Source organism: Anomaloglossus baeobatrachus, chromosome 1 (assembly GCF_048569485.1).
Source record: "Anomaloglossus baeobatrachus isolate aAnoBae1 chromosome 1, aAnoBae1.hap1, whole genome shotgun sequence".
NCBI classification, from domain to species: Eukaryota; Metazoa; Chordata; class Amphibia; order Anura; family Aromobatidae; genus Anomaloglossus; species Anomaloglossus baeobatrachus.
In genome coordinates this window covers 209,027,702-209,053,068 of record NC_134353.1, presented here as the reverse complement: position 1 = coordinate 209,053,068, position 25,367 = coordinate 209,027,702, and the positions used below count along the sequence as shown (strand labels likewise).

The following is a 25,367-nucleotide window of genomic DNA, read 5'->3' as shown; positions in this document are numbered from 1 at the left end:
TGTGTCACTTACTGGGCTGCTTAATTTAATTTTGATAAATTCAATTTGTTTTCTCAGCAGCAGATCATCATTGGAGGACTAGTAAATCTTCTGCCAGGTAGTGAATAAAACAGACACTACCATTGATTGGCAGCTTTCTGTGTAAATGGGCAGAAATCAATGGTGTGCGGTGTTATCCAGACCTTAACATTCAGATAACTACTAGATGTGCAGCAGATTTTCATCAAAATAACAGCAAAAAGCTCAGTAAGCTCAGTAAGTGACATCGCTGGAATCAGGGTCTCTGTCTCCACATTATCCTGCTCTCAGATGTGGGAGTAAAAAACCTGGTGACAGATTCCCTCTCTGTGATCTAAAGTCCCAATTTTATGGGTTTGTTGGATCCCATATTTGGGGTGTCTGGATTTAAAACCACTTACAGATTGATTATTCATTTTTGTGCTTCCATTATTTCCTCATCTTCCAAAAGCACTAACCTTTCTTATTTTTCTGTGGACATATCTATGTAAAGGCTTATTTTTTGTGAAACCCTGCCGACATTCATTTTACTATACAAAGTAATGAAGACTAGCCGGCCACCTACTGTGTGCGGAGAGAGCTCCGCTCCTGAGCCCACCCTTGGGGACCCCAGCCTCTTGGTACACCCATATGCGCTAGCAGTTAAGGTGACCTATTCACCAATCCAATGTTGACCGCAAGTTACACTATTGCTGAAGTAGGAATTACCAATTTGAGAAGTTCGTTTATAGGTCTGGGGCACAACAGTGCTCAAGGACTGAAAATAACTAATTTATACTACTATATTTCTTCCAAATTTTAGCAAAAAACATTTAAAGGGTTTAGAGAAAAAAAAGTTGCCATGATTATACAATTTTCAAGTATATTCAATTTTTCTCTGGTTTTCATCCTGATTAGCATGGCTTTGTTCACAGAGACAGATACATAGTATACTACGGTGTTAAGAAATGGCACCTACCTTTATGAACGTCACGTATAGTGCACAACAGAAAAAAGGTTTTCTTTTAGCATTGCTCACTAAAATGATTCATAGAAGAACCCATTTAAATTCACTTATTTATATAAAACAAAGCCTTTCTCAATAGCGTTCCAAGAATATTAGAACGGATATTTCCTGTGGAAAGTGAATGGTGTCTTTCCATAGAATATACACTAGATTTTACAGAAACCCGGTAATTATATGGTGTACGATATTCAGGAATAGCCATTGTGTAAGATCAATCTCGCTCCTCGGAGACTGTTGGAAACGTCGTATCCCCATCTGAGATACAGATCATAGCTGACTACTATATTTCGACTCTCCGTCAGCACAAAGTATTCAGTCAGGTCGTTGTGAAGCTGATGCAGTGTCAAGCAGACCACATTATGAACGGTACAGGTTACCGTGTACCTGGCCATCATTTAAGATTGCTGCATATATTACCATTAACTCAAGGGTGAACATATCATTGGTGCAAACTGTGCAGCCACACAAGGGCGGCCCAAGAGGTAAGGTGGCCCAATTCTACCTCCAAAGCAGGAGGTACTGTGCATTATAAGGAGCTATTGGACTGCAAGGGGCCCATATATTGTTCTTGCACAGGGACCCTCTTCTGTCTGCATCCATTACTGTATTAACTTATCACTGGACACATTTTTAGACTACAGGTAAGTTGGTGAGTAATAGTCTTTCACATTCTTTAGGCTACTTGGACGTCATCTGTTAAGTTATTAAAAACATTTTGATTATTAGTGACTATAATGTGGCTTGATAAAGGGTACATTGGATCATTCATATGAATGGTTTGCCCATCTACACTCCAGATTAAACAGAGCAGAACAGGACAAAGAGATTGCCCAAAGTGGGGGACGATCTATAGGGCATACAATACACAATTCATCTGAGCCAACAACAGACTAAGAATCCAACATATGGGGAAAATGTGGCACTTCTGTAGGGGTTGGTGCACAAGTAAGATCCAAATCCGTAATATAAACGTCAATAAAACTTTGCAGTTAAGATAGAATGAAGTTAATTTTATTTAATGGAGGTGCTTGCAAACCATAAACAATGACGTTTCGGTGTTTTAGACCTTCATAAGCACAGAGTGACCCCAGGAACAAGATAAAGAGATACAGATCTTGCAAAAGTTAAGAGACAACAGGAAAAATGTCAGTTTTTCTGATTTTTCTCTTTATAGGTCAATTTGAGTAAAATGTAAATTGTTCTTTTATTCTATAAACTACTGACAACAGGTCTCCGAATTTCCAAGCAATAAATTTTGTATTTTTCTGAAAATGAGAAATGGCCAAAATAACAAAACAATGCATTGCTCTCAGACTTCAAATAATGCAAAGAAAACAAGTTCATAATCATTTTGAAACAACAATTCTAATGTTCGTATCGGGAAGAGTTCAGAAATCAATACACTGTGTGCAGAATTATTAGGCAAATGAGTATTTTGATCACATGATAATTTTTATACATGTTGTCCTACTCCAAGCTGTATAGGCTTGAGAGCCAACTACCAATTAAGTAAATCAGGTGATGTGCATCTCTGTAATGAGGAGGGGTGTGGCGTAATGACATCAACACCCTATATAAGGTGTGCTTAATTATTAGGCAACTTCCTTCCCTTTGGCAAAATGGGTCAGAAGAGAGATTTGACGGGCTCTGAAAAGTCCAAAATTGTGAGATGTCTTGCAGAGGGATGCAGCAGTCTTGAAATTGCCAAACTTTTGAAGCGTGATCACCAAACAATCAAGTGTTTCATGGCAAATAGCCAACAGGGTCGCAAAAAGGCGTAAAATAACTGCCCATGAATTGAGGAAAATAAAGCGTGAAGCTGCCAAGATGCCATTTGCCATCAGTTGGCCATATTTCAGAGCTGCAACATTACTGGAGTATCAAAAAGCACAAGGTGTGCCATACAAGGGACATGGCCAAAGAAAGGAAGGCTGAAAAACGAACCACCTTTGAACAAGAAACAGAAGATAAAACGTCAAGACTGGGCCAAGAAATATCTTAATGATTTTTCAAAGGTTTTATGGACTGATGAAATGAGAGTCACTCTTGATGGGGTAGATGGATGGGTCAGAGGCTGAATCAGTAAAGGGCAGAGAGCTCCACTCCGACTCAGACGCCTGCAAGGTGGAGGTGGGGTACTGGTATGGGCTGGTATCATCAAAGATGAACTTGTGGGACCTTTTCGGGTTGAGGATGGAGAGAAGCTCAACTCCAAGACCTACTGCCATTTTCTGGAAGACAACTTCTTCAAGCAGTAGTACAGGGAGAAGTCGGTATTGTTAAAAAAAAAACAAACCCAAAAAACCCATGATTTTCATGCAGGACAATGCTCCATCACATGCATCCAACTACTCCACAGCGTGGCTGGCCAGTAAAGGTCTAAAAGATGAAAAAATAATGACATGGCCCCCTTGTTCACCTGATCTGAACCCCATAGAGAACCTGTGGTCCCTCATAAAATGTAAGATCTACAGGGAGGGAAAACAGTACACCTCTCAGAACAGTGTCTGGGAGGCTGTGGTGGCTGCTGCACGCAATGTTGATCGTAAACAGATCAAGCAACTGACAGAATCTATGGATGGTAGGCTGTTGAGTGTCATCATAAAGAAAGGTGGCTATATTGGTCACTAATTTTTTTTTGTTTTATTTTTGCATATCAGAAATGTTTATTTCTAAATTTTGTGCAGTTATATTGGTTTACCTTGTGAAAATAAACAAGTGAGATGGGAATATATTTGGTTTTTATTAAGTTGCCCAATAAGTCTGCACTGTAATAGTAAAATGAGATAAGCTGCGCTCCACTGCCCAAGGCTCTGGTGCACGGGAGAAAGAAATTGTCCAAAATATTCAGAAGAACCCCGGCACACAGAATGGGAAAAAGAGATATCCAGTCAATGGTTCTTTTTAATATGCTCGTGTTTATATTCAAGAAGATTTTCATAACATTCAGTGTGTAGCAAAAAGGACGGATATATCCGTCCTTTTTGATACACACTGAATGTTATGAAAATCTTCTTGAATAAAAACACAAGCATATTAAAAAGAACCATTGACTGGATATCTCTTTTTCCATTCTGTGTGCCGGGGTTCTTCTGAATATTTTGCACTGTAATAGTAACCTGCACAAACAGATATCCTCCTAAGATAGCCAAATCTAAAAAAAAACAACACTCCAACTTCAAAAAATATTAGGCTTTGATATTTATGAGTCTTTTGGGTTGATTGAGAACATAGTTGTTGATCAATAATAAAAAAAAATCTGCTAAAATACAACTTGCCTAATAATTCTGCACCTAGTATATTTTGTGAAAAAAACATGATTTTAATCACAGCTTTTAAGCGTCTTGGCTTTTGGCATACTTTCCACCAGTCTTTAACACTGTTTTTGGGTGACCTTATGCCACTCCTGGTGCAAAAATTTAAGCAGTTCTTCATTGATTGATGGCTGTGACTATCCATCTTCCTCTTGATTACATTCCAGAGGTTTTCAATGGTGTTCAGGTCTGGAGATTGTGCTGGCCATGATAGGTTTTGGATGTGGTGGTCCTTTATCCACACATTCATTGACCTAGCTTTGTGGCATGGCACATTGGCCTGCTGGAAAAAAACAGTCCTCAGAGTTAGGGAACATTGCCCGAGCAGAAGGAAGCAACTGTTTTTCCAGGATAACCTTGTATGCGGCTTGCTTCATACATCCTTCGCAAAGTTAATCTGCCCAATTCCAGCCTCGCTGAAGCATCCCCAGATCATCACCGATCCTCCACCAAATTTCTAAGTGGGTGCAAGACACTGTGGGTTGTACACCTCTCCAGGTCTTCGTCTAACCATTAGATGACCAGGTGTTGGGCAAAGCTGCAAATTAAACTCATCAGAGAAGATTACCTTACAGTAGTCCTCTATGGTTCAATCCTTATGGTCTTTGGCAAACTTCAGCATGGTTCTACTTTGCTTTTAATTGATGAAAGGCTTTTTCCTAGCTTTACATGACTTGAGCCCTGCCTCTAGAATCATGTTACGAACTGTTCTTCCCGTGCACTGCACCCCAGCTGCCATTTGCCATTCCTTTTGTAGGTCACTGTCATAGCCAGCCCAATCTCCAGACCTGAACCCCATTGAAAACCTCTGGAATGTAATCAAGAGGAATATGGATAATCACAAGCCTTCAAACAAAGATGAACTGCTTAAATTAAAAGCAGTGTGAAAGACTGGTGGCAAGCATGCCAAGACGCATGAAAGGTGTGATTAAAAATCATGGTTTTTCCACAAAATATTGATTTCTGAATTCTTCCCGAGTTAAAACTTTAGTAATGTTGTTTCTAAATGATTCTGAACTTGTTTTCTTTGCATTATTTGAGGTCTGAAAGCAATGCATTTTTTTGTTATTGTGACCATTTCTCATTTTCAGAAATTACATACAAAATGTATTGCTTGGAAATTCAGAGACATGTCGTCAGTAGTTTGTAGAATAAAAGAACAATTTACATTTTACGCAAAAATATACCTATAAAGCGAAAAATCTGAAAAATGAAAATTTTGCATTGGTCTCTTAATTTTTGCCAGAGCTGTACAGTGCTGCAGTGCGGTGTCCACTGCTTGCTGAGAGGGTCTATAAGACCGAAACATCTTTGTTTATGAATTGCAAACACCCTTACTGAATGCAACAATTCATTTCATTGTATTTTGAGTGTCAAGTTTTATTGAAAGGGGTTGTCCACTAGTTGTCAACCCCTACTCACCCCCCTTGTTCACCCCATAAAAAAAAATAAGCCTCCGGTGCGGCTGTGGTTCCAGTAATGTCTAAAGACGCGTACCGTGGCCCACATGACATTATGACAGGCGAGCATTGGGACCAATCAGCACCCAATGTCTGTCTCCCCGAATTTGAACATTTGAGCTGGGCTGACTTCCTGCTCAAATGTCCAAAGGCAGGGTGAAGGAAGCCAGCACTGATTGGTCATAGATCCATGTGTCATAACAATATCACATGGGCCCTGGGAATGCAGCTTCAGACATTGCTGAAACCACAGTCGCACCGTATGTGAGAATAGGCTTATTTAATTTTACGGGGCCAAACAAGGGGGATGAGAAGTGGTTGCCCAAGTAGTGGACAACCCCTTTAAGTTAAGAATCCAACATACACTCACAAGGAACACAGCATGTGGTTCTCCAGCTATTGAAAACTAGACCCTTGACAAGTTGAGGATTGTAGTTTCATATTAGTAGGACACTAAAGGTTAGGAAGCTCTAATATATTGGGTATGGCAGTACACAACCTATGCTAGAAAAAGCCAGACCTCATGCAAAACACTTTTCTTTATATATATTTAAAAAAAAAAAAGGAAAAAATGTTATTAGTGTTTGAATTTCAAAAATCTAGAAATAATCATCATGGTTACTATTTTACTTAATGTTTTCATCAAAACGATCACATAACATTACAAATGAAACCATGCAGGAACCTTGACCGACCAGCACGGCTTCCGAACACGGCAGCTCTCTCCTGAAACAGCCCTGTGTAACATCACCAGCAATGTTAAACAAGAGACCAGCTCAAGAATTATTTAAGGCAAGTTTTTCAAAACATTTAGTCTTCTGCTTTATTTCATTTGGTCTTACTCATTTTTTTCCCCTGAAAGTCAATCAAAAAGCATGTGCCATTTTACCACGACAAAGAAACGGACTAAAAAAAAGAATGATCGAAAATGGAACTGTCTACATAAAAAAAAAGTACAATGTATAAAATGATCTCACGGTAAAACGTTTCCTGAAATTATTTTTTCTTATTTTAGTATTTGTTGCACTTAATAGAAAGAAAAAAAAAACTTCCACCAATTTAAATGTCAAAACAAGTCATAACTCTGAAAAATGTTATCTATTTCTTTTATTATATACCCCCTAATAAACTGTAATTAACCCAGGACATGTTGTTCATTATTGCAGGAAAGGACTGTTTCATTGCTTTAGAGGTAAATGTAGCAGGGGAAAACTGAAGATTTTCATCAGAATGCGCGCACAACTTTTAAGAGCCATTTTATAGTCTCCTATTTGAAGGCATTGAAATCAGGAAAAGGAAACCAGGAATTAAAAGCGGATTAGGCATGGCAATGTGTTATTGGTGTGCTGCTGTGGCAGTGTACTCTGATTAAATGCAGAGCAACATGGGTGAAGTTAAACCCAAACCATTCTGCGGTAACTTAACCTTCCTCTAACTATTTATGCATGCTGTGTTTATGTAGAGTCCAAACATCTTAATTGCACGCCTATATTTCAAGGAAGCGCAGAGCTGTTGCTGTTTTGTATCTTCGTGGCATAAACTCCAGACTCTACGGCTATGAACAACTTTTATGCACAAGGTAAATTGGTGTATTTTAATGTCAATCTCATGTTCCATTTAATCCGCTGCACAGAAAACTTCAGAACTATAAATGGGAATGGTGAAACCATAGATTTATTCACAAACCGCATACATTTTAAGTATAATATATATATAGTATAAGAACAACCACAAAGTGCGTACCTATAATTTATGTTGACAATAACATTATGTGTACTTTCACAAATATTTACATTATTTTTGTAAATATGTAAATAGTATCATCCTCACTATCATTTTTCATTCGTTTGGCGGCATTGCTGCAAAGGAGTTTAGATTTATGAAAGACTACCGGTTGCTAAAGGAAATATGAGGCTGTCATGTCACCGGTGTTCTAGGACTCATCAATAACAACATATCTGCCTCCGTCACCCATAACCCATCCAACAAACTACTTAGACTTAACAGAAAAATCAATAGCCTGCTTGCACTGGTTCCTGTGACTGCTTCCTTTGATTGCCAGTTTCTGTCTGGGGTCGGCCTTTACATGAGAAAGGGCTCCCACCGCCTAATGCTTTCAGGACAACGATATAAAACTAGCCAGCAGAACAGTAAATTCTGTCTCTGCCCTCCTCATCAATTAGGCCCTGCCTAGGCTGCCAGTATAAATGTGACCTTTAGAATTTAGGGTGAGTATGGACTGGCTGGAAACACCATCGCACGGGCTCAGAGCCAGGAAATCTACTGACAAGTTACACAAAACAGAGAGTTGTAACTGTCATAATTTGCATTGCACTTTCACGCCAACGAGGGTGTTATCAGTTGGGGCAAGCCCTGGAACACACAACAGAAGGACCCTTCCGTCACCCACACATGAAATTCCTTACTGAAGCCTTATAAACAAAGACTCACCAAGTGTTTGCCTATCTGTGGACACATTAAAAGCAGCAGGACAACACTTGGCAAAATGGGCATCATGAAATCAAATAATACTGTTATATGAATATATACATGTAGAAAAATAAGAGCAGTCTCCAACAGGTTTCCATTTATCACTTGTTTACCGCCCGAGCCAGGCACACCGAGACCGATGGTCGATTCATCGAGACTCTTGGAGCGCACAATCAGGCAATGCCAGCCATGATAAAACATAAAGTGCCAAATAATAAAGATGCACATGGTATTTAATGTGATCGGGGCTTCTTCAAGATGGCGCACACCATGGTGCGTTGCGCCCCAAAAATTTCTGATGTGCAAAACACCATCATTTTTGATCATTTGACCTCAATCATTTCAGCAGCGCACTTCAAAACTGTGACTTTTCATCATTTATACACCAGTTTTAAGGCCTAAAAGCATTGATGAATCAGCCTCTATATAGTAAAACATTTTGCACTTTGTGTACTGATCCAGCGCCCATAGATTTTATTTGAAAGAAGAAAGAAAAAAAAAAATCGCCAAACATGTTACAGTCTTTGGACCACTTGAATAGAACAACTGAGGCACTGGTTTTGGAATCAGTTATTCACTGGTGTTTCAGTACCACACCAAGAATGGGGGGAAAAAGTATGGCAATGACAGGATATCTGGAAATGTGAGGCCATATTTTTCTTTCAATTATTGAAGTATTAAGAAATTAATCAACATATATATTTAGACAAAAAATAGATACTCCTTTTAAAGCGAACCCGTCAAGTGCAATATGCACTCAGAACCATGAGCAGATCTGGGTGCATATTGCTAATCCCTGCCTAACAGTCCCTGTATCTAGTAGCATAGATAAAGGGATCTTTAGAAAAAGTATTTCTTAAGATCCCATATGATCTCATGAGGCCAGCGACTAGTCGTGAGAGCGATACTTCCCCTGGCTAGTCGGGCCTCTTAGCATGTTAGTACGTCCCTGTGCGCATGCTAACGTATTAATGAATGCACAGTGTCAGAGGATGGTCGCGCTCACCTCTCTGCTGCCATCGTGTCAGAGTCCTGATTTCGGCTCAGTGCACATCATCCCGGAATTTCTGTTATGCGCACTAAGTGGGTTTGAAGCCAAGACGCCTACACCCGGCGGTCATGCACGCTATGAAGCTGTGTGTTCAAGTCCTGGCTTCCACCCTATGTAGTCTGCATGACCAAAAGTCTGTGATCATGCGCACTGAGCCGAAATCCAGGACTGGGACGCAATGGCAACACAGATGAGTGCGACAATCCTCTGAAGCTTTGCATTTATTAGCATGTTAGCACGCCCACAGGACGTCAATAATATTTACCAACAGCTAATGATTGTCACACTAGCAAGACGTTCAGTAATTACAGACAACGGTTTACATAAAGTCAACCAATATCAAACTAGTAGGCACTAACCATAAACTTCCAAGTTACCGTGTCTCCTTTATAGGCTTATTTATATAACTATTATTTTTAACAAAGCACAGTAAATCCAAACTTATTCTTGATGTACAGACTAAGCCCAAATTAAAGTTTTTGTCTTGCACCTGTGTTTTTTTTTTTTTAATTTCAATCTAACCCTTATGAGCAATCCTTTTCTTATCTTTTAAAACAATTTCCAGTAGCACTTGCTTCTCCTCAGTGCTGCGGGCCCCCTTTCATCCAGAGTTATATTCAAACTAATCTAAGTGTAGAACTCACTTTATGCTTTTGTGCTCTGTCTGCCCCTGTTCAGTACTGTGCCGGATGGATTTTATCTTCTGCCATCAATATCAGTATATTTACCTTATTGTTTAACATTCTTACCTACTTACAGCAGAGGTCAACCCTCTTGTACAGAATTCTGTTTATTGCCTGATACTGACAGATTAGTTTTGTGAAAATGCTACTTTTTTGATGCATAAAGCAAATGAAAATAAGCTGTAATTTACATCAATAGAGTGCCATTTACAGTTTCATTATCACCGGTATCTATGCACCACGGGAAAAAAAGAAAAAAAAAACAAATGAAAAAAAACAGGCTGAATTAATCTCAGATCCTGTATACAGAGGTGCACCCTGCAGAACATCACACCTTTCAGTCTCCTCCTGCGTTATATCTCTCCTCTAATCATCCCCTTGTATTGAGAGCCCCTCCTCCAGTACATCTCTTCTCTCAACTCCATGTACATAGCCCATCCTATAGTATATCTCTCATCTCAGCAATGTGTACACGGCCTCATTCTGCAGTATATCGCTCCTTTGCTTCCTGTTATGAGCTCTGCACTGTAATGAAGGAGACTTTGCCCATTTCCACAATATACCTCACAGTAGAAGACACAGCCCAGAGCATAGCTATGGTGGCTGGGAGCCAGCTGAGAGAAGTACTGCCCTGTGCACCACAGACCATGAACGGAAACTATTAAAGGAGGATGCCAATGGCAACTGAAGGGTAAAATAGACCCTTTGGGATCATCCTTGGGGGAACAAGGAAGGGAGTGTGATATGTGCATATGGACAGACATAAGGCTTTGTTCACACTAGAAAGAGGATTTTTACCGCAGTTTTGATGCGTTTTTGGTGCGTTTTTTCAATGGGTTGGTCCCTGCGTTTTTTTACCATTATCTATGACAAAAAAGCAGGTACCTGCGGAAAAGAAGTGACACAAACACATTCATTTTCTCAAGAAATACTGCAGAAAGAATTCTCTTGAGAAAAAAAACCCAGTGTGCACACAGCTATTTTTTTTTTTACATAGGTTACAACCATTTTCTGCAAACATTTCTGCAGCAAAACTGCAAAAAAAAACGCAGGTAAAAATGCAGTGTGTGAACAAGGCCTTAAAATGAGTTATATTAACAGAAATGAAAATATATACACATGTACATTACATGACAACATTGTGATTTTGGGAATACCCGGGCCGGCATGCATGATCATGCGTAAAGAGTCATGAGGGTACCTGTGGTCCCGCACACGTGATTGCATCAACATCATCGCATCTTTATTTCTGTGCGTTCCAGCCTGGAACACATTTTGTTATTATACATGTGCAATATGCGCGGATTGGATCTGAGATGGACCTCTAGTGCCCAACAGTTATAGACATGCCAACCAATGCATGGCTACTGCAGATTATGGAGACACTGTTGTTCTATACCTATGAACAGGAAGATGCTTCTGAAGGCGGGAATTATCATAACCCCAATTAAGGAGGTGTATCTAAAGCTCATTACTACCGTATCAACAGACACACCATGATGGGCCTGTCACCTGTTGTTTAATCGTAAAATAACAAGTCTCCTGATGACCCTGAATTTATGGGGAAACGCATTGAGGCACAATAAATGAATGCCAGGTTATCGTGGGGCACAAGTTATATCTACTTTAATCCTTGCAGACCTGGCTCCCATTACTCTATGATACCGGACTTGTACCATTATAGTCATTACCTTTAATTATTATGGATTGCTACTTATTTGTCTAGCATATTAGGGCCTTGACATCTGAGCAGGGGGTGCCACATAGCCTATTTTTAGGATGCCAACCTCCACAGCTAGGCACTACCAGGTTAAGGCTTAGGGACTCACAGGATCATTGGTGTTGCATGGTATCTATATTAACAGGATTTTTATGCCCACAATGTTGCACTTCATCATTAAGGGTCCAAAACTTATTTGCTGTCTGTTTACACAATATTTTCTTGGTGTAGTTTTAAACTATAATAAAATATATTTTTAAGGAAATTATATGGGTCATATTCCAGAGCTGCAACCTCCCTGGAGAGCCCAGAAGTACAAGGTGTTCAGTGCTCAGAGACATGGCCGAGGTAAGGAAGGCTAAAATCTGACCACCACCGAGCAAGACACAGGAGTTGAAATTATTATTATTATTATAGTGCCATTTATTCCATGGTGCTTTACATGTGAAAAAGGGGCATACATAGACCAGTACAATAATCGTGAACAAGAAATGTCAAGACTGGGCCAAGAAATATCTGCAGACAGATTTTCCAGAGATTTTATGGACGAATGAGAGGAGAGTGACTTTTGATAGACCAGATGAATGGGCCCATGGCTAGATAAAAGTAATGAGCACAGTGCTCCATTTCAACTAAGACACCAGCAAAGTGGAGGTGGAGTAGGGCTATGGGCTGGGATTAAAGAAAAGATAATTTGACCCTTTCGAATTGAAGATGGAATCAAAATCAAGTCACTAATCTACCAAATTTATGAAGACACTTTCTTCAAGCAGTGGCTCAGCAGAAAGCCTCCATCTTTCAAGAAAATGACGATTTTTATACAAAACAATGCTTAATCTCATGTCCACTGCTTGGCTAGACAGTAAAGGTTAAAGAATAATGACATTGCCTCTTCATCACCTGACCTACGCCCTATTCAGAACCTGTTGGCCCTTCTTAAATGGGAGATTTACTGTGAAGGAAAACAGTACACCTCCCTGGAGGTCGTGCTGGTGCTGTCCAAAAAAACTGATCGACATCAGATTAAGAAACGTACAGACTCCATGGATGGAAAGGTTACGAGTGTTACTGAAAAGAAGAGTGGCTATATTGGTCGCGGATATTTTTATTTTAAACTATCAGAGTTATTTTTGGACATTTTTAATTGTTTGGTTATTATTCTCACTTTAAATAAACTATTGAGTTTGGAAAATTTACATTTTTCATTTAGTTGCTTAATAATTGTGTATACTGATATGCTAAGAAAAATAAAACCTCACTTTCGTAAATATTCAGTTTTCAGGTTTATTAACTTTATGGACTGACAGCACTATAGATGATCAATAATGAAATGAATCATTAAAAATACAAATGACGATACCTAATAAGGCCTTGTGCGCGCGCTGCGTGTTTTTCCGTGTTTTTTGGGTGCAGTTTTTTTGTCGCAAAACTGTATGCATTTCCTTCCCGAGGAAAGTCTAGGAAGTTTCGTTTTTGCTGTGCGCACATTGCAGTTTTTTTGGCTGCGTCTTTGTGGGGACTTAAAAAATGCAGCATCTCAATTCTCTATGCGTTTTTTGAGCCCTTCCATTTAATAGATTTGACTTAAAAAACACACCGGGCAAAAATGCAGTAAAAAAATTAATTAAAGCGCATGTGTTTTTTCATGCGTTTTTGTCAAAAACGCTGCATCTTTGTGGTCACCACAAAGATGCAGCGTGCGCACATAGCCGAACTGTGCATGGAGGGTTACAAACATGTATTTCTCTTTACTTACTATACATTTAAAGCTAATCAAAGAAGGGGGCTCACTATAATACCCCATTTAGACTTTTTTAATGTACTCTAGGATTGTATTTTGCCACTAGAGCACTTACTCATTATAATTATGCAGTAGTGTATTTTTTAGTGGACAGTGTGTGAGCAAACAAAAAATGAGTCATGGATCAAAATTACCTATAGAAATCTATGTGTCCATGGAAATTACAGCACATGGATGCCATTATGTGGAGAAGAGAAGCTGTGCAGTTTTTCGGCACGAGGTTGGAGGGACATAAAAAAAAATCATCGATGAAACACTGATGGTAACCAAATAGTTATGGTTAGTTATATATAGCTGTATTTAAAGCGCTCTCAATTTTTGAGTACCAGAAAAATCACTGACATCTGAATGAGGACCAAAACCGCAATACTGTATCCTCATTAAAATGTACTATACAGGGATCGTGTGCAGGAATCAAATGAAATGTGCAAATGATTAATGAATGGCACATCGCCTTAATAGTGGCTGAAATCAATTATGACAAGTTGAAATTTTAATTTTGCAATTTTAAAAGATAGAATTCAAGTGAAACATTATTTCTAAAAAGAAGGATCAAATAGTCCCTTTATCCTAGAACTTTCTCAGTCCAACCTATATCAAATATCCTATACCGTATTGTAAAATAATATACACTGAGAGATGTGGATAATGCCTGACTAATTTATGAATGGTTATTTTGGCCGCCAGACAAAAAGTATGTAAAGATTTTGCTCACAAGTGATTAGCGTGGAGTCGATAGAAGAGAAAGTAGTTTAATATAGAGAAATTGCTTCTCTGTAGTGAAGGAGATACAAAAATCCTATGAAGAAAGAGGAAAAATCCAGCATCTGCAGAAGATGAAGTTAAAACATTGCTTTTAATGGAAAGAATTAAAGCTGTGATACAAGAACGTATTAAAGAATATGTAGACAGAAGACGCAGCCTACGCGTTTTGAGCAAAGGCAGACCTTGCTCTTAATCATGAGAAAAATCCTAAAACTTGTGTAAAAAAATAAAATAAAAAATACTACAGTATTCAGCACCTGAGAGTCCATCTATTAGATCTAATTTAAGCCTATAACGAGAGATTAAACTATAGAATAAAAAAAGGAAGGCACAATACTCTCTAAAATGGAGATTTGCAGCCTGTGGCTCTCAGATTGTGAATCTAAAGAGCAAAGATTGATCACCACTTCTTACAAGTCACATACCAAATGTAATAATAAACTGAATATATTATTTTTTAGAGTAAAAAAAATAAATTATTCACCCTGGACTGGTTACTTCTTCAGAAAATCTGAGCATGGCTGCAAATTTATGTCTTACATGCTTTTTATAAAGATATGACGTGAAGGTCATCACAGGGTCTTCTGCTCTGGACGTAAAATTAGCAGAAGAGTTCATATATAAATGTACATACCAAAAAGCCAGGGGGTGAAACATAGAAAAAAAAAGGAGCTAGCTGCTGCAGTTTAGAGGCATAAAGCAGGATCAGCAGGAAAAGGTAGGTGTAATGGAGCCGTGATGGATCTGTGTACAGCCCCGATACAGTGATGAGCTATGCATCTGGTAGCACCTCAACCCATTATCTGTCCCTATCTGATAGTGAAGTGAAAGGGCATGGAGAGTGTCCAGATCCAGGGAGCAGAGCTATAGATCAAAGTGCTTCCACTGTATCCAGAGCTCATGTCATCCCACCAAACCAGGCCGAAAATCAGAAAGGCTCCTTAGGATCCAGAGATAATAATAAGAAAACCGCAGACAGACTGGCAGGACTGGGCCTACACAGCTGGTTTACATCCTGCGATGAAGTGAGGGAAAGGCTGCCATTCTCTCTCCATTAGTAAAAATTAATTATTTCATATAGCTTGGAAATAAAAATACAAAGACATTGTACTGTCTGTATATATCTACACAGCATTGCTGTATACAGGAGCTACATTGCCTTCCAGTGTCGAAAATAACTCCACCTAATGCTGAATACCTGTGGTCAGCTCCCATATGGGGGGTTAGTTTTTCTGGCGTGCCATACATTGGCATTCATTGCATACAGGAGCATATAGGAACACTGAGGTCACAAAGCGTCTATTCCCAAACATGAACTGCTGCAACGTCCCACTAGACAAATGGTATAATAATAATACATTTTATTTCTATAGCGAAAACATATTCCGCAGCGCTTTACAATTCAGAGTAGACATATACAGACAATATGAGACAATACAAAATGACAAATTTAAGATACTAGGAGGAGTGAGCTCGTAAGCTTACAGTCTATGAGGAAATAGGGGAGGCACAAATGGTATGGGTATGGGAGCGTTTGGAAGAAATATGTGGACTGTAAACTTTATAGTTTATTCCTCCCTACAAAATAACAAGACTAAAAAACATCAGAAAGATTAGTTAAGCAGTCAGAGATGATCTCCACCCACAGGCATATAAGAGCTATATGGATAGAATGGGATACCCAGTGCAGCACTGCCATTCAGACACTATACGATCCTGTACAGAACTCTCATAAGCAGCAGATGAAATGATGGGAAGAAGGAAAGGACACAAAAAGCTAGCCTCCGAACAGGAATGATCAGAGCAAAGAAAAGATACCTCTACAGAATGGTAGCTTAGAATAAAACAAAAGGAAAACATCTTGGAAAAGAAAATATTGCCACAATCCATAAAGAGAAAAATATTTAATATTAAAACCAAAACAGCCAAATCCTAGGAATGTGCCATATAGGAGAATACACAGCAACAAATCTGCTAGAATTACCAGAAGACGAAACATTACAAAAAAAAAAAAAAAAAAAAAAGAGAGAACAACATTTTAAGTATAAAAACTGACAATTCCTTTAATTCTTCATTTGTGATATATCAGTAATTAGTTTTGTTGCGCGTGATTTCAGCACTTCCACTGTACATATCGCTATCACGTATTAGGAAGCAGCAGTATTGTAGAAGAATTCAGCATTCATTTACCATCAGTGCATCGAATACAAGCAGAAAATAATGAAATCAGAAGGAAGGACACATCCTAGAGATGACGGACTAGTACTGCACGGTCCTAGCACCCAGCTCCCCCTGCACAAGGGGCGGGATTCCTGATACACTTCTATCTAATGGAAACAGCTTTGGGGTTCCCCCCTCTTTCTCCTCTACAAATATATTTAACCAAAACTAACAAAAGTGTCAGCAGAATGATACAGAAAAGTACAATATGTTTAGAAATATCCATATTATAAAAGGTTAAAAACACACGTATATTTATATTTTATATATGTGAGTGTTTACAGATTATATATATATATATTATATAAAAAAAAATTGTGTGTGTACACATGCATTATGTAAATATATAAACACTTTTTATAAATATATAAAACACACAAATATAATTATGCGCGCACACATATGTCTACATAAGGAGATATATATATATATATAGATATATATACACATATATATATATATATATATATACACATATATACACACACACAAACTACCCACACATATCTATGTATGTGCACATGTATAAATATGTATTTGTTTTTAACCACCGCTAAAAATATGAACATATATACAATCGTACAAATATATGCACACAAACACACACACTAATATATATATACATATATACATATATATATATATATATATATATATATCTATATATATATATATATATATATATATATATATATATATATACATATATACATATATATATATATACATATATATATATATATATATATAAATAAAACCATACACACACACACGGGATCCTTACTGTCACTATTGTGTGTGATTCTACCTTTGTAGATTATGATATATATATATATATATATATATATATATATATATATATATATATATATATATACACACATACATGTACACACACACACAGTATTATATACACACACACAATCCTGTATATACACGCACAGATATATGCATACAAATAAATATAAATGTATAGTTCGATATATAGACACACACGAATATAAATTAAATATATACACATACATGAATAAAAATATAAATATATATATTATGTATATATATACACACACACACACACACACACACACACATATATATATATATATATATACACACACACACGAATATAAATAAAAACATGAATATATATATATATATATATATATATATATATATATATACACACACACACACACACACACAGTTTTCTTTAATTTGTAGCAGTATTTAAAATATGTGATATATTATAAAGAGTGTTTTGGAGATTAATACAGACAATGAGGTAACAGTGAATGATTACATTCTGTGATTAAATTATAAAATATTTTAAATTTATGTACATTCTGTCTAAATTAATATAGATATTTAAATCCCTTTAAATAAACCAGCAAAACAGTTAACATTTCTATGCAGGATTGTATATTACATACGGACACTACATTATTACATGCAATTCTGATTAACAAGTGAATGTAACATGTGCAGCTCGGCAGCAGTGTGCGGTGTGATGGGCACCGGGAGCCACACTGCAGAGCACGGGGAAGAAGACAAAACAAGGACACAAACTTTCAACAATCAACAAGAGACCAGAGGGAGAAACCTGGCGATGAGGACAGACGCGATCAGGAGCCGCTGCACGGTGCATAGAGAGGGGCACAGCTACCACCTGCCAGTATGTGGCAGGGCCAACCCTCTGCTGCAGGAGCCCTCCACCCGGGCAGGACTGCTGCCATGTGCGAGAATACCCTGCTCATACCCGGGATGAAGCAGCCATTTATTAACCGTGTGCAGGAAGAAATCACACGTGGGCTATAGACAGGTATACGAGTAATAACAGATAGAGAAATATAAACTGTGTGTATATATGTATATATAATGTGTGTGTGCTAGATATATTTTATTAGCATTTGTTTGGCATTACCAGATTATACGGGACTTGCACTACTTTTCTGACTACACTGCTATACGCTGGATGAGCAGATAAATGTATCAGATCGAATTCCAGACAAATACAGGAAACTGCACCAGTGTGAACACAGACAAGAGGAAAGAGGGAGATCGAGATTTTAAATACAGCTAGAAACTAAAGCGAACCAGATTATATTTATATATATAATATGTATACAGACATTTTAAACGTTTATAAATACAGAAATCGCATTTCAGCCCCTGGCATGATGACTTGTTTGATCTTCTGTAAATACACGACATATTGCACAAATCTCATTCTATTTCTTAGATAACGGATCCGGTGAGCTGCACATAGACTATATCGTGCACGGTCCTCTCCGCCGGTGCCGCACAGACCCCGCGATCAGCTCGGATGTCAGGCTTCAGTCCCGGTCCAGTGGGGAAGGATCGCACTCAGAAACTAATAATAACGGAGGCAGCGGCGGATACACGAGGGATCGCTCCGCTTTTATTGGAGTTTTCCGCGCTGGTTTTGTCCCCGGTGATCAGACGAATGTCAAACAGAAACAGATGTGCAGTAAGAGGGGCATGGACGTCACACGTGTTCCACGTACGGGTGGAGGCCGGGGCTGGCGGTCTCCCCGGGCCCCTGTGTGCGGGGAGCCGGCCGGTGTCCCCCGGTGTGGCGGTGCAGTGCAGCTCTCCCGCTCGGACTCCTCTGCTGCGCTGTCCGGGGCGGCCGCTGATTGGCCGAGGCGTTGACAGCTCGGCGCTCTATTGTAGGGAGCCGGCCCCGCCCACCTCCAGGGCCTTGGGACCATTCATAAAACTAAGTAACTCCGGCCCCGGTGCTGACACTCCGCTGTAGCTGGAGCCGGGTGGGCGCCTGTGCCACCCCTGCATGTGCCAGTCTGGGCCTGTGCTACAGTTCCTGCACCAGGGGCAACTTGTGCTCCCCACCAACCCCAGGAGCCCAGGCTGAGATGATGCCACGGAGAACAGCCACCAGCCCCTGAGCCAGGGTCACCAGCAGCGCGGGGCACCTCCTGTCACCAAAGCATTGGATCCCTCAGCCTACTGCGACCCCCCGGTGTACAGCCCGGACCTGTGCCCCAATATGATCGCCGCCCAGGCCAAGCTGGTCTACCAGCTCAACAAGTACTACACGGAGCGCTGCCAGGCCAGGAAGGCGGCCATCGCCAAGACCATCCGGGAGGTGTGCAAGGTGGTGTCCGACGTGCTGAAGGAGGTGGAGGTGCAGGAGCCGCGCTTCATCAGCTCCCTCACCGAGATCGACGCCCGCTACGAGGGGCTGGAGGTGGTGTCCCCCACGGAGTTCGAAGTGGTCCTCTACCTCAACCAGATGGGGGTCTTCAACTTCGTGGATGACGGCTCCCTGCCGGGCTGCGCCGTGCTGAAGCTGAGCGATGGCCGCAAGCGGAGCATGTCCCTGTGGGTGGAGTTCATCACGGCCTCCGGGTACCTGTCCGCCCGCAAGATCCGCTCCCGCTTCCAGACCCTGGTGGCCCAGGCCGTGGACAAGTGCAGCTACCGGGACGTGGTGAAGATGATCGCGGACACCAGTGAGGTCAGGCTGCGCATCCGGGAGCGCTACGTGGTGCAGATCACGCCGGCCTTCAAGTGCACCGGCATCTGGCCCCGCAGCGCGGCACAGTGGCCCCTGCCCCACATCCCCTGGCCCGGCCCCAACAGGGTGGCGGAGGTGAAGGCGGAGGGCTTCAACCTGCTGTCCAAGGAATGCTACTCCCTGACCGGCAAGCAGAGCTCCGCGGAGAGCGACGCCTGGGTGCTGCAGTTTGCGGAGGCGGAGAACCGGCTGCTGCTGGGCGGCTGCAGGAACAAGTGTCTGTCCGTGCTGAAGACCCTGCGGGACCGGCACCTGGAGCTGCCGGGACAGCCGCTGCACAACTACCACATGAAGACCCTGCTGCTGTACGAGTGCGAGAAGCACCCCCGGGAGACGGACTGGGACGAGGCCTGCCTGGGGGACCGGCTGAACGGCATCCTGCTGCAGCTCATCTCCTGCCTGCAGTGCCGGCGCTGCCCGCACTACTTCCTGCCCAACCTCGACCTGTTCCAGGGCAAACCGCACTCTGCGCTGGAGAGTGCGGCCAAACAGACGTGGCGGCTGGCCCGGGAGATCCTCACCAACCCCAAGAGCCTGGACAAGCTCTGAGCCTGAGCCCTGCCGGCCGGAGAGCTGCCCCTGCCGGCCGCCACACTCGGTGGGCACCGCTCACTTATGCACTTGCAGTTCAGACATTGCGGACAGCGATCACCTGAGCAATAATCTCACCGGGACCTGCCGTCCACACTGCACATAGGGACCGGGGGAGAGTGGCCTCCACAGCTTGTATTTATTGTGCCCAGATCTCTGCCAGGACCGGGCCCTTCTGAAGGGACATTTCCTTGCACAGGAGGAGATGGGGGGACCCTCTCCTTCCAGACAATGTGAATCCGCCACAAGAAGCAATCGGACTTGGAAGGTACATTTCCTATAAGATGTAGCCATGTTCTTTTTTATTATTTTGCCTGAATGTTTGTCACTAAGTGAACAAAAAATTATTTAAACTATATAATGTCTCTTCTAAAAGTTCTATGTATGATACAGTGCCAAGGTCAGGCTGTGCACAGCCGACACCACGTCTGAATACCGACTAATAAAAACCGTCCAGATCAGCCCTGTCTGTCCTGAGTGTGTGTGAGCCCCGGGGCACCGGAATCTACATACATGGGGATGGGACTAATGCCGACCGGGCACAAACACCGAAGAAACTCCCGAGAAAACTCATCTAAGCCAATGCTGAAGCGAAATTACAGGGTAACAAATAATGTGTGATACGGACTAATATATATTCACACAATAGTTATACTTCTCTTTCTTATATATATATATATATATTATAAAAAGATGTGTGTACCTACATTCTGTATATTATATATACACAGTAACACATGAATCTTCATATATATGTGTATATATAGATATATGTGTGTGTGTGTATATAATAAATATATATATATATATATATATATATATATATATATATACACATACACTGACTAATTTATTAAGTATAAAAATGAGAAGTATATATACACACACACAGTGTGAAGATGTGTATACACATTATACATATATCTATATATCTTGTGCAAATATGGTAATATCACACATTTTATATTTATATGCATATATATATATATATATATACACAATATATATATATGTATATATATATATATATACACATATATATTTACATCTTTATACTAACTATATATATCATATCTCACACACACACATATATATTGTTAAGATGTGAATATATATCTCACACATTATATACTTTGTGTAAGAGATGTGAGTATATATGATATCTCGCACACGTTCTATATACTTGGTGTAATAGATGTGAATATATTATATCTCACACACATTCTATATACTTTGTGTAATAGATGTGAGTATATATATCTCGCACACGTTCTATATACTTTGTGTAATAGATGTGAATATATATTATATCTCACACACATTCTATATACTTTGTGTAATAGAAGTGAATATATATATCTCACACACATTCTATATACTTTGTGTAATAGAAGTGAATATATATTATATCTCACACACATTCTATATACTTTGTGTAATAGAAGTGAATATATATTATATCTCACACACATTCTATATACTTTGTGTAATAGAAGTGAATATATATTATATCTCACACACATTATATACTTTGTGTAATAGAAGTGAATATATATTATATCTCACACACATTATATACTTTGTGTAATAGAAGTGAATATATATTATATCTCACACACATTCTATATACTTTGTGTAATAGAAGTGAATATATATATCTCACACACATTCTATATACTTTGTGTAATAGAAGTGAATATATATTATATCTCACACACATTCTATATACTTTGTGTAATAGAAGTGAATATATATATCTCACACACATTCTATATACTTTGTGTAATAGAAGTGAATATATATTATATCTCACACACATTCTATATACTTTGTGTAATAGATGTGAGTATATATCACACACATTAGTGCTGCCTGTGACTCTCCTCCGGTCCTGGTACTTAGCATGGCTGGATGTCACAGTCAGCAGTGACAGCTCTTGCACTGACAGCTCGGCTGTCGGGAGGTGACGGCTACTGTTTGGTTGTAAAAACAAGCAGCACAGTGTGAGTGTGCACACGATCTTATCTCTGATGGTATCTCCTTCGCAGGCTGCGATCCACCCCGCACTCCCCAGCAGCACAGCTATGGCGGCTGTCAGTGTACACGGAGCTGTTATTTTCTCTTATTCCCCAGCAGGGTAAAGGATCGCTACGTGCAATTCGAGATCATCATCATTATCAGTGATAGTGACTCGCTGTAATCGGATAATGATAGTACTGTTTGAATCCATATACAAATGATATTTTGATCAAATATACTCTATGCAGACAGCCAGTCCTCCAGGTTCTGTACAGTCATTGGGCCTCCAGGTTCTGTACAGTCATTGGGCCTCCAGGTTCTGTACAGTCGGGGGGCCGCTAGGTTCTGTACAGTCGGGGGGCCTCCAGCTTTTGTACAGTCGGGGGGCCTCCAGGATCTGTACAGTCGGGGGGCCTCCAGGTTCTGTACAGTCGGGGGGCCTCCAGGTTCTGTACAGTCGGGGGGCCTCCAAGATCTGTGAAGTCGGGGGGCCTCCAGGTTCTGTACAGTCATTGGGCCTCCAGGTTCTGTACAGTCATTGGGCCTCCAGGTTCTGTACAGTCGGGGGGCCGCTAGCTTCTGTACAGTCGGGGGGCCTCCAGCTTTTGTACAGTCGGGGGGCCTCCAGGATCTGTACAGTCGGGGGGCCTCCAGGATCTGTACAGTCGGGGGGCCTCCAGGTTCTGTACAGTCGGGGGGCCTCCAGGTTCTGTACAGTCGGGGGGCCTCCAAGATCTGTGAAGTCGGGGGGCCTCCAGGTTCTGTACAGTCATTGGGCCTCCAGGTTCTGTACAGTCATTGGGCCTCCAGGTTCTGTACAGTCGGGGGGCCGCTAGCTTCTGTACAGTCGGGGGGCCTCCAGCTTTTGTACAGTCGGGGGGCCTCCAGGATCTGTACAGTCGGGGGGCCTCCAGGATCTGTACAGTCGGGGGGCCTCCAGGTTCTGTACAGTCATTGGGCCTCCAGGTTCTGTACAGTCATTGGGCCTCCAGGATCTGTACAGTCGGGGGGCCTCCAGGTTCTGTACAGTCATTGGGCCTCCAGGTTCTGTACAGTCATTGGGCCTCCAGGTTCTGTACAGTCATTGGGCCTCCAGGTTCTGTACAGTCATTGGGCCTCCAGGTTCTGTACAGTCATTGGGCCTCCAGGTTCTGTACAGTCATTGGGCCTCCAGGTTCTGTACAGTCATTGGGCCTCCAGGTTCTGTACAGTCATTGGGCCTCCAGGTTCTGTACAGTCATTGGGCCTCCAGGTTCTGTACAGTCATTGGGCCTCCAGGTTCTGTACAGTCATTGGGCCTCCAGGTTCTGTACAGTCATTGGGCCTCCAGGATCTGTACAGTCATTGGGCCTCCAGGATCTGTACAGTCGGGGGGCCTCCAGGAACTGTGCAGTCTTTGGGCCTCCAGGTTCTGTGCAGTCATTGGGCCTCCAGGATCTGTACAGTCGGGGGGCCTCCAGGATCTGCACAGTCTGGGGGCCTCCAGGATCTGCACAGTCTGGGGGCCTCCACGTTCTGCGCAGTCTGGGGGCCTCCACGTTCTGCGCAGTCTGGGGGCCTCCACGTTCTGCGCAGTCTGGGGGCCTCCACGTTCTGCGCAGTCTGGGGGCCTCCACGTTCTGCGCAGTCTGGGGGCCTCCACGTTCTGCGCAGTCTGGGGGCCTCCACGTTCTGCGCAGTCTGGGGGCCTCCACGTTCTGCGCAGTCTGGGGGCCTCCACGTTCTGCGCAGTCTGGGGGCCTCCACGTTCTGCGCAGTCTGGGGGCCTCCACGTTCTGCGCAGTCTGGGGGCCTCCACGTTCTGCGCAGTCTGGGGGCCTCCACGTTCTGCGCAGTCTGGGGGCCTCCACGTTCTGCGCAGTCTGGGGGCCTCCACGTTCTGCGCAGTCTGGGGGCCTCCACGTTCTGCGCAGTCTGGGGGCCTCCACGTTCTGCGCAGTCTGGGGGCCTCCACGTTCTGCGCAGTCTGGGGGCCTCCACGTTCTGCGCAGTCTGGGGGCCTCCACGTTCTGCGCAGTCTGGGGGCCTCCACGTTCTGCGCAGTCTGGGGGCCTCCACGTTCTGCGCAGTCTGGGGGCCTCCACGTTCTGCGCAGTCTGGGGGCCTCCACGTTCTGCGCAGTCTGGCGGCCTCCACGTTCTGCGCAGTCTGGGGGCCTCCACGTTCTGCGCAGTCTGGGGGCCTCCACGTTCTGCGCAGTCTGGGGGCCTCCACGTTCTGCGCAGTCTGGGGGCCTCCACGTTCTGCGCAGTCTGGGGGCCTCCACGTTCTGCGCAGTCTGGGGGCCTCCACGTTCTGCGCAGTCTGGGGGCCTCCACGTTCTGCGCAGTCTGGGGGCCTCCACGTTCTGCGCAGTCTGGGGGCCGCCAGGTTCTGTACAGTCGGGGGGGCCTGCAGGGAATGTACAGTCGGGGGGCCGCCAGGTTCTGTACAGTCGGGGGGCCGCCAGGTTCTGTACAGTCGGGGGGCCTGCAGGGAATGTACAGTAAGGGGCCTGCAGGGAATGTTACCAGTTTGTCTCATTGTATACAGCTGGTGCTGGTCTGTGCAGAGGACTGGGCAGGTCTGCTCCACAGCAGCTCATCCATCACATGAGGTGGGTCACTTTCTCTTACCTTAGGATCGATTTTCTTAAAGTTGGGATCATCCTCATCTACCTCAAAGTAGAGT

The 25,367-nt window shown here is 42.1% G+C and overlaps 2 protein-coding genes across 3 annotated transcripts in view; one reads left to right on the top strand and one right to left on the bottom strand.

Annotated features, from left to right (window-relative positions):
* The window catches only part of LRBA (LPS responsive beige-like anchor protein), an 805,540-nt gene that overhangs the window by 347,350 nt on the left and 432,823 nt on the right, over positions 1-25,367 (bottom strand). For both annotated transcript variants that reach the window (XM_075347936.1, XM_075347944.1), the window contains exon 37: positions 25,313-25,367. This exon is cut by the window's right edge and continues 82 nt beyond it. In XM_075347936.1, coding sequence (XP_075204051.1) covers positions 25,313-25,367 — 55 coding nt within the window. The remainder of the gene's footprint in view (positions 1-25,312) is intronic.
* MAB21L2 (mab-21 like 2) lies at positions 19,087-21,139 on the top strand. The gene has a single exon (XM_075347925.1). The coding sequence runs from the start codon at positions 19,557-19,559 to the stop codon at positions 20,634-20,636; it is 1,080 nt and encodes a 359-aa protein (XP_075204040.1). The 5' UTR covers positions 19,087-19,556; the 3' UTR covers positions 20,637-21,139.

Excerpts from the sequence above, each read along its gene's own strand:
- MAB21L2 (XM_075347925.1), top strand. The coding sequence starts at position 19,557 with ATGATCGCCGCCCAGGCCAAGCTGGTCTACCAGCTCAACAAGTACTAC.